General features: G+C 36.8%; 1 protein-coding gene across 1 annotated transcript; it reads left to right on the plus strand.

Annotated features, from left to right (window-relative positions):
• Positions 1–2,989: 2,989 nt before the first annotated feature.
• LOC134840544 (putative uncharacterized protein DDB_G0282133) lies at positions 2,990–8,421 on the plus strand. The gene is made up of 4 exons (XM_063856434.1): positions 2,990–3,344; positions 5,851–7,802; positions 7,866–7,943; positions 8,257–8,421. The coding sequence occupies exons 1-4, from the start codon at positions 2,990–2,992 to the stop codon at positions 8,419–8,421; spliced, it is 2,550 nt and encodes an 849-aa protein (XP_063712504.1).
• The last annotated feature ends 2,253 nt before the right edge of the window (positions 8,422–10,674 follow it).

Genomic DNA, 10,674 nt, shown 5'->3' on the forward strand with positions numbered 1-10,674 from the left:
ATTCTGGGATCCAACATGTTCATTGCCACCAGGGGGCCCTAGGCCTTGTCAATCAATCCGAGATTACTACACCATGCAGTGTGGTCAGAATGATGGGTGCACTGCCGCCGGACCAGTAAATTTAACTCTTATAATAAATAATGCAGTTAAAAAAAAGCTGAATTTGATTTTTTTTTCAGTGGGTTTCCCAGAATATGTGCAACTGTGGCTGTCTAGGAGGAAAAAAGACGTCAAAGAAAAAGAGTAAAGGATCATCGGCAAGTATATTATAGTACGATTCTTACACTCAACAGAACACTGGTAAAAATCGCATTGGTTGAATCACAGGCATTGATATTCGATGACATATGACCAAATTTGATGACATACGACCATCTATACAAGTTATAACTAATTTGAACAAATATATCTATAGTAACTTTTTAGAAAAGAAGCACCCGGTCTTCCAGGTCATCAACGCAAAAATCAGATTCGGTTAGTATTTTTGGATAGGCCACAATAAACAACTATTTTCACCAAAAATAAAACCAATTCTTTATCCAAGGTCAATATAACTCGTTTTGCTTTTAGAAGTCGTCCGGGACGAAAAGCTCCAAGAGCTCATCTACGAAATCATCTACAAAACGATCATCCACAAAATCATCTACGGTTCCGACAAACATTTCGGATCCCGTGTCAGAACCATTCAGCGAAGAAGTAGATGAGGAAGATGATGACAAGCTTCAAAAACCATAGAAAACTTCGTATCTCGAATATTTTACAAACTTGAGCAGTCAAATTAGTAGACAAAATTCGCAACCCCTGAGAGTACTTTGACAGCTTCCCAACTAAAGGTTTAGGAATTTCAAACTAAAAAAAAAATTAATTTCAAGTTTTCTGAATTTTTTTTTGAAAAATAATAAAAACGTTCTGCCTCAAAAACTACAAAGAATTGAGCAGCCTTACTTAGAGACAAGAATCGCAACGCCTGAGAGTACTCGGACAGCACCCAACTACACGGTTAGAAATTTCAAATTTTGAAGAAAAACTGTTAAATTTGAGTTTTCTGAATCACAAAAAACGTCTCATCGCGAAAATTTTAAGAATTTGAGCCGTCATATTCAGGGGCAAGGTTCGCAACTCCTGGGTGTATCATCAAAAATTCCAACTACAGGATTTAAATCTTCAAAATGTTTGAATTTTTTTAAATCTAAGTGTTTTGAAAACTTTTGAAAAAATCATAAAACGTCATATCTCGAAAACAAGGATTTGAGAAGTGAGATTTGGAGGCAAGATTCGCAACACCTGAGAGTAACCGGACAGCCCTCAACTATAGGGTCGAGATTTCCAATATTTCACAAAATTTTTAAAAATTAAATTTTCTAGAAATTTTTGAAAAATTTCGAAAATTGCCGTATCTGGTAAACTAAAAGGATTTGGTTATTCATACATGGAAGCCAAAATCTCAACACCCGAGGAAACCCTGACATCATCCCACTATTAGATCACTAATTTCAAACTTGGTTGCAATATCGTATATTGCATTGGTTTTCAACCATTGCAATATACGATATGGCTAAAACGTGAAAAAAATATCTTTTAATAAAAATAATACGTTAAGAAAAGCTTAAACATGGCGAGATAGTGAAGCCCGAATTTGAATATGTAATAGATTTTTTTTACAAAGAGATAAAATTTTCCAAAGCGTTTCAAAAAAAACTAAATACCAATCCCATACATGTTCATGAAACCTGTTTTTATCAAACAGGAACTCCAGCAAGCATGCCAAGCAAGAAAATGGAAAATCAAATTAGCCAATAAACAAAACCTACGAAGTGGAATCAAGGCCGACAATCTTTGAGCAGACACCAGTTGAGACAAAATAAAAAACTGATTTTGTGAACAACTTTTAACAGTTTTAAGTCGCCACCTGAAACTGCCCTGTATTAACTTGTACCCACCCGGTACTTAAATTTGAATTTTCATAAAAACAAGCATCTCAGCTGCTTTGCGATTCATAAGCGTAACAAAGCCGAAAATACCTGAGAAGAAACCCTTCAAGACGAAAAAAATCCAAATTACTTTTAAAATTTTTCCCCTCAGAACAGACACACGCACTTAAAAATTTTTTGGACCTCAAAAAACGCTTAGGCCAGTAACTCGATACAAAAAAAAACCAATGAAGCCGAAAAAAAGACAAATTAAAAAGAAAATGTAACAACGTAATAATCAAATTTCGATTCGACCGGATTTTTTTAAAATGCTGAAACACTAAGAGCAACTCAATGAAAATAGTCTGCAGCAAAAATAAACGATTTTCAAATGTGGCAACTAGGACGACAAAACGTAAGCAGACGAACATATGGCAAGCAATTTTATATGAAACAGAAAATTTCTGTTTGAGAAAAACAGGTCCTGGTCAGATTCGAATCGAGGACCTTGGGCGTCCCAAGCATATTCATTACCTCCAGGCTAAGTTGACAGAGAAGGCATGGAAGTTTGAATTCATTATGAACCAAGATACAAGTGATTCAACTGATTTTGTTAAACTAGTTGTTAACCCGAAAAAAAAGCCTACATTCCAATTTGATAACCCTTGCTATTCGCAAGCGTAGTGACATTAATTTTGGGCCAACCAACCCCAAAATTTATCTGAGGGTGCCAATATATACTTATTTTGAAGAGGAGCGCGCGCTGAAAAAACGAAAATTTTTGAACTTTGAACAACATTTTCCAAAAAGTGCCCAAAACGGCTAGAATATATTTTGTCGACAGAAAGGTCGACAAAATTGTCCCCTCGATAAAATCCTAGATCCACCCCTGCTTGAAAATGTCTGAGTCTGAAGGATCTTTCATCCCCTGAAGATGTAATTACCGGCTAAATTTTCAAATGATAATGATGAAAATAATAGTTTTGTTGCAGGTAGTTCAAAAACATTAGAAGAGACTTAATAGGTTCAAGCAACTTAAGTTCACAAACCAATCATTATTGTTCCTTTAGAATCGACAGATGCTTGACAGCATTGCTCAGCTTAAGAATGAGCAACAAAAACGCGACCAGGAATCAAACGAGAGATCCGCTACTCTACTCCGAATGAAAGTACAGGAGACGTTCTACAGCGCATGTGATTGTCTCGATTCTGAGGAGAGCGATTGTTCTGAAAAGGGAACCCAGACCCCTCGAAAGAAACAAAAGACTTGTTGTGACAAAGAAGAAGGGAAGTGTTACTGTTCATCCAATCAGGGAGGGGGAAGGGGAGGAGGGGGTGATTTAGGTACTATTACTTTGAGGATTTGCAACGAGTGTGATGGCGCCGGTGATCACAATTCGAACTCGAACAACAATAACCAACTGGCTCTTCCAGGTAATTGCAAGCAAAACCATGCCAACATTCACATGCGATACAAAAATATGTACCAGAATATCAGCGTTAAAAAATTACTGTAAAAAACGGCAGCATATTTCATTTTTTGTACTTTTTTGAAAATTACAAATCGGTTTTTCTCGAGAAGACTTTTTCGAAATCTTTTAATGACGTTCGAATCACGACTGAAAGGCTTTAATATGATATATTAATCAACTTTCTCCGATAATTATTTGTGGTAGCAGATTTTGATTGGAAAATATAGAAAAGAAAAAATTCAAACACACCCGAATACTAAGCTCCTCTCTAGTTTTCAAATGGTCGGAACAATAACCAAATAGCCAAAATTCGGACAAGGCAAAATTTATTACTCTTTTGAATTAAAAATTCAAAGATTGAAAAAATGAGCAACATTTTTTGGCACGCTAAATCGAATCACGAATTTTTGTCTTCGCAGTCATGTTCGTTACCTCTACGCCAGAGGTGCGGATTAACGCATTGATTTTAACCTCGAAATAAACTTTTAACAATTAGGTAGCAAGCCGACAGCCAATACTAAAAATTAACTTCATGAGAAAAATTGCATGCACAGCCCATATATGATCTAAGGGTGCCATATATGTAGTACGCAAGTGGCTTCACATGTTTCGGAAACTAATTACTGAGCTTAACTCGACAACCATGAAGCCGAAAAAACATAAGCAAAAAGTTAGAATAGGAATCATAGATACAATCGTTAGAACTCTGGATATAGACTAACACGGAATTTGCCTACGAATAAAAGATTTTTAAACTAAAAATTTAGAATCCCAGATACAAATAGCATGCAAGATACAAATTATTTGCCAGAAGTTAAAAAGTGGCCAGTAGCTTGATTCGAGTTTTGAAAATTAAAAATGTCATAAAAGTGATTGTTATGCGTTTCAGATAATTGCATAACTTTCATATTTTTGGCAAACTCACTGATTTTTGCTCCGATCTCGGATTCCAAAGAAAGCAATTCCTCAAAAATTAGACCAAAAGTAGGCTAGCTACTAAATGACACAAAACCAACGAGTTACGCGATGAGAAACTGCACTCTCTATTCAATTCTACTGCAATTTTTGCATTCATTAAGCTACTCTATTATTGCCTTTCAATTGTCCGTCTACACGCATGTCACCCCTCCTAAATTGTATTGGGACATTTCGCCCCTCATACATTTCACCCTTCATATTTCACAATTTAAGTCTCGCAATAAAAGTGGGGCGAAGTTTTTCAATAAATTTATTCTATGTATGGCTATTTTTCTGATTCTATGGCCCTTTACTGAAAAAAAATACTACAAAAATTTACAATTGAACAAAAACTAATGTTATATATTTTCCTGAATCTGCCTGAATTAAAACCACAGGCTTTGGAATGTCAAGGCGGCCGCATTACCAGACCAAGTGGGAAGGAGACAGGAAATTATTAAGGTTCAATAATAAAGCAAACTCAATTTCTTACAAAATTGTAAGAAAAGTTATTTACGGGGGAAAAAGTCCAGTTCCCGATCATAAAACACTTGCTCTCGCAAGAGTAATCATATTCATGATAACGGTTGTTGTATCCTCACCTTTCTCGTTCCTACACGTTCCTAGATAAATGGAAAACTATTCAAATAATCAGATTAAATAATAGGGAATCGCTGTAAATTGAATTAGAAAGCAAAAAATCTTTATTTTAGGAGGATGTAATTGTAAAGGAGACAACAGTAACTCTCAAGCGCCTGGACAGTGCTTCTGCTCGACAAACAAGCCTCCGGATCAGCAAAGTTCGCAATAACCTTTTTCTCCATTTTCAAATTAGTATAAGAAGCTAGCTTACCAAAATTACTATTGATACGACAAATTTTTAAATAGATATCTCAATATAATACAAAGCGGCGAAGCGAAAATTTGTATCACTTGCGATACATTGGAAGCAAAGCATTGCAAGCTAGCCTCCAATGCAGTTTTTCCGGACAAAAAAAATCAGATTCATAGATGCTGAAAAAACCACGGTCCGGCCGGGTAGAGGAGAAAATCAGCAATACTTGCATTTACAGGAAAAATTGCTTGCCGTGCAAAAACCCGTGATGGGGCAATTAAGCCGATAAAACATAACCAGGCAAGCAATAGACAGACAATGCAAATTTTCCCAGAAAAAAGTTCAAACCCCAGGCTTTAGAATGCCAAGGCGGCCGCATTACCTACAGACCAAGTGGAAAGGAGACTGGAAATTATTAAGGTTCAATAATAAAGCAAATTCAATTTCTTACAAATTTAAAATAAAATTTGTTTACGGGGGAAAAAGTCTAATTCTCGATCATAAAACACTTGCTCGCGCAAGAGTAATCATATTCATGATAACGGTTGTTGTATCCTGACCTAATATTTCTCGTTCCTACACGTTCCTAGATAAATTAAAAACTATTCAAATAATCTGATTAAATCATAGGGAATCGCTGCAAATTGAACAAGACAACAAAATTTTTTAATTTTAGGAGGATGTAATTGTAAAGGAGACCACAGTAACTCTCAAGCGCCTGGACAGTGCTTCTGCTCGACAAACGTGCCGCCGGACCAGCAAAGTTCACAACAGTCCAAATGCTTCTGCAACTCAAACACTCAAAACTCAAACAACTTCCATCCTTCGCAATCGCATCAAGACCCAGGTCCACGTCACAGCAACCAGAACTCTATGCAAGTCAGTTACATGACAAGCAACTATCAGTCAAATCCTCAGGCGCAGACTGACAGTCAAATAGTAGCCAGAAACAGCTCTTATTACAATGATGGCAATGACATGAGATCCTCGATGCCCAGATACTTGTCCACACAAAACAGCATCAATAACAATAACAACAATGAAGGATACATGTCGGTCTATACTCATCAGCAAGGATCCGGAGAACCCCTTCTGATCGCGAGCTTCCGAAAAATGAAAAAACAAAAACAGCCCGGACAACGCAGGAAGAAACAATTCAGACGTCCAAGAAATCAAATCCAGGAAGCTCCTCAGATAAACTTGAACGATGTTCCGCTTTGTAGATGTAGCACACCCGAGAACGCAAATGGATCGCAACCTGATTCCAGATTAGATAACCGGCGACGTCGACGAAGTTCCAGTATGGTTCCACAAGGCTATCAAAACAACCCTTCAGTCGATACTAAAACCGTGAAATTGTGCTGTTGTCAAGGTAAGACTGAACAAATAACCAAAGAAATCATCTACATGATGTTCAAAGAGAACCAAAAACCGATTAAAAAAGGCAAGCGTAACAACGATTGCGACTGCGACGAATGTTCGGACGAAAGGCAAAATAGCAGAAAAACAGAAAGCAAAAGAAATACATGTACAAAAGAAGATGTTCAACAAATGATACTTCAATCAGAAAACATGATGCTGAGGCAGTGTTTGATGCATCAGTCAATGCTTATGGCTCAAAGCAACAGCAGAAGAAAGCATCGTAGCAGCAACCGAACACAAAATGACAACGCGAACCAAACTACGGGATCACAATCTGGTGCAAATGCTAACCAATTTTCACAGAATGCACTGACATATCCGTATTCAAACGAAAATGGAAACTTTCCTCAACATAGGAGCATATTTGACGGTATTGATAGGTTCAATTTCAATAACCGCTACCAAGGATTCAGTCAGAACCTCAACAATAATAACAACATGTATAGTCAACGTCAAAATGATTACAGCAATCACAATGGTCAAAACCTGGAGCAGGTCGGGAAATGCTATTGTACTCCTGCAACCGATCCAAACGATCAAACTATGGCCTCAAACAACCCTAATGAACAAAACACTGGTGTTTGTCATTGCCAACGAAACAGTGAGCCAAAACCAGAACCTTTTCAGCAACGAATTCAGCCTACAGTTGCTCATGCATCAGCTGGCAATTGTTACTGCAAGGCTGTGAGTTGCAAATGTGATGACGCTGCTTCTGACATTGACAGAGAAATAGAATTCAACACAGGACCTCAAACAAGCAACAAGAAGTTCCAAACTGTCACTGAATCCCGCTCGATAGGCTGCGAGTGTAAAAATGACAAGCGAGTTCAGAAGAATTCCCGCAACTGTTGCTGCAAAACTAACACAAACAAAATGGCAGGTGAAAATGAAGAGACTTCTGAATTTTCAACGGACGATGACTCATCAAGTGAAGATGTGCCATGTCATTGTAATGATTCTTCTCAGTCGCAGAGCCGCTCGCGTTGTTTCAACCAATACGAATGTCCAAGTCCATGTAATGTACCTTTCACTAGACGGCCAATAATGGGAGAGTCGCTTTACATGGACGAAAGTCTCCCCCCTCTTCATCCATTCTGGGGTCCAACATGTTCATTGCCACCAGGGGGCCCTAGGCCTTGTCAATCAATCCGAGATTACTACACCATGCAGTGTGGTCAGAATGATGGGTGCACTGCCGCCGGACCAGTAAATTTAACTCTTATAATAAATAATGCAGTTAAAAAAAAGCTGAATTTGATTTTTTTTCAGTGGGTTTCCCAGAATATGTGCAACTGTGGCTGTCTAGGAGGAAAAAAGACGTCAAAGAAAAAGAGTAAAGGATCATCGGCAAGTATATTATAGTACGATTCTTACACTCAACAGAACACTGGTAAAAATCGCATTGGTTGAATCACAGGCATTGATATTCGATGACATATGACCAAATTTGATGACATACGACCATCTATACAAGTTATAACTAATTTGAACAAATATATCTATAGTAACTTTTTAGAAAAGAAGCACCCGGTCTTCCAGGTCATCAACGCAAAAATCAGATTCGGTTAGTATTTTTGGATAGGCCACAATAAACAACTATTTTCACCAAAAATAAAACCAATTCTTTATCCAAGGTCAATATAACTCGTTTTGCTTTTAGAAGTCGTCCGGGACGAAAAGCTCCAAGAGCTCATCTACGAAATCATCTACAAAACGATCATCCACAAAATCATCTACGGTTCCGACAAACATTTCGGATCCCGTGTCAGAACCATTCAGCGAAGAAGTAGATGAGGAAGATGATGACAAGCTTCAAAAACCATAGAAAACTTCGTATCTCGAATATTTTACAAACTTGAGCAGTCAAATTAGTAGACAAAATTTGCAACCCCTGAGAGTACTTTGACAGCTTCCCAACTAAAGGTTTAGGAATTTCAAACTAAAAAAAAAATTAATTTCAAGTTTTCTGAATTTTTTTTTGAAAAATAATGAAAACGTTCTGCCTCAAAAACTACAAAGAATTGAGCAGCCTTACTTAGAGACAAGAATCGCAACGCCTGAGAGTACTCGGACAGCACCCAACTACACGGTTAGAAATTTCAAATTTTGAAGAAAAACTGTTAAATTTGAGTTTTCTGAATCACAAAAAACGTCTCATCGCGAAAATTTTAAGAATTTGAGCCGTCATATTCAGGGGCAAGGTTCGCAACTCCTGGGTGTATCATCAAAAATTCCAACTACAGGATTTAAATCTTCAAAATTTTTGAATTTTTTTTAAATCTAAGTGTTTTGAAAACTTTTGAAAAAATCATAAAACGTCATATCTCGAAAACAAGGATTTGAGAAGTGAGATTTGGAGGCAAGATTCGCAACACCTGAGAGTAACCGGACAGCCCTCAACTATAGGGTCGAGATTTCCAATATTTCACAAAATTTTTAAAAATTAAATTTTCTAGAAATTTTTGAAAAATTTCGAAAATTGCCGTATCTGGTAAACTAAAAGGATTTGGTTATTCATACATGGAAGCCAAAATCTCAACACCCGAGGAAACCCTGACATCATCCCACTATTAGATCACTAATTTCAAACTTGGTTGCAATATCGTATATTGCATTGGTTTTCAACCATTGCAACATACGATATGGCTAAAACGTGAAAAAAATATCTTTTAATAAAAATAATACGTTAAGAAAAGCTTAAACATGGCGAGATAGTGAAGCCCGAATTTGAATGTAATAGATTTTTTTTACAAAGAGATAAAATTTTCCAAAGCGTTTCAAAAAAAAACTAAATACCAATCCCATACATGTTCATGAAACCTGTTTTTATCAAACAGGAACTCCAGCAAGCATGCCAAGCAAGAAAATGGAAAATCAAATTAGCCAATAAACAAAACCTACGAAGTGGAATCAAGGCCGACAATCTTTGAGCAGACACCAGTTGAGACAAAATAAAAAACTGATTTTGTAAACAACTTTTAACAGTTTTAAGTCGCCACCTGAAACTGCCCTGTATTAACTTATACCCACCCGGTACTTAAATTTGAATTTTCATAAAAACAAGCATCTCAGCTGCTTTGCGATTCATAAGCGTAACAAAGCCGAAAATACCTGAGAAGAAACCCTTCAAGACGAAAAAAATCCAAATTACTTTTAAAATTTTTCCCCTCAGAACAGACACACGCACTTAAAAATTTTTTGGACCTCAAAAAACGCTTAGGCCAGTAACTCGATACAAAAAAAACCAATGAAGCCGAAAAAAAGACAAATTAAAAAGAAAATGTAACAACGTAATAATCAAATTTCGATTCGACCGGATTTTTTTAAAATGCTGAAACACTAAGAGCAACTCAATGAAAATAGTCTGCAGCAAAAATAAACGATTTTCAAATGTGGCAACTAGGACGACAAAACGTAAGCAGACGAACATATGGCAAGCAATTTTATATGAAACAGAAAATTTCTGTTTGAGAAAAACAGGTCCTGGTCAGATTCGAATCGAGGACCTTGGGCGTCCCAAGCATATTCATTACCTCCAAGCTAAGTTGACAGAGAAGGCATGGAAGTTTGAATTCATTATGAACCAAGATACAAGTGATTCAACTGATTTTGTTAAACTAGTTGTTAACCCGAAAAAAAAGCCTACATTCCAATTTGATAACCCTTGCTATTCGCAAGCGTAGTGACATTAATTTTGGGCCAACCAACCCCAAAATTTATCTGAGGGTGCCAATATATACTTATTTTGAAGAGGAGCGCGCGCTGAAAAAACGCAAATTTTTGAACTTTGAACAACATTTTCCAAAAAGTGCCCAAAACGGCTAGAATATATTTTGTCGACAGAAAGGTCGACAAAATTGTCCCCTCGATAAAATCCTAGATCCACCCCTGCTTGAAAATGTCTGAGTCTGAAGGATCTTTCATCCCCTGAAGATGTAATTACCGGCTAAATTTTCAAATGATAATGATGAAAATAATAGTTTTGTTGCAGGTAGTTCAAAAACATTAGAAGAGACTTAATAGGTTCAAGCAACTTAAGTTCACACACCAATCATTAATGTTCATTTAGAATCGACAG

This window comes from Symsagittifera roscoffensis, chromosome 1 (assembly GCF_963678635.1).
Source record: "Symsagittifera roscoffensis chromosome 1, txSymRosc1.1, whole genome shotgun sequence".
Taxonomy (NCBI): domain Eukaryota; kingdom Metazoa; phylum Xenacoelomorpha; order Acoela; family Convolutidae; genus Symsagittifera; species Symsagittifera roscoffensis.

What these genes read in the sequence shown, in the direction of transcription:
- LOC134840544 (XM_063856434.1), top strand. Translation starts at nt 2,990, where the DNA reads ATGCTTGACAGCATTGCTCAGCTTAAGAATGAGCAACAAAAACGCGAC. An exon ending in TAACCAACTGGCTCTTCCAG is followed by an intron (nt 3,345 to 5,850) that starts GTAATTGCAAGC and finishes TTTTAATTTTAG; the next exon opens with GAGGATGTAATTGTAAAGGA. An exon ending in AAAAGAGTAAAGGATCATCG is followed by an intron (nt 7,944 to 8,256) that starts GCAAGTATATTA and finishes TTTTGCTTTTAG; the next exon opens with AAGTCGTCCGGGACGAAAAG.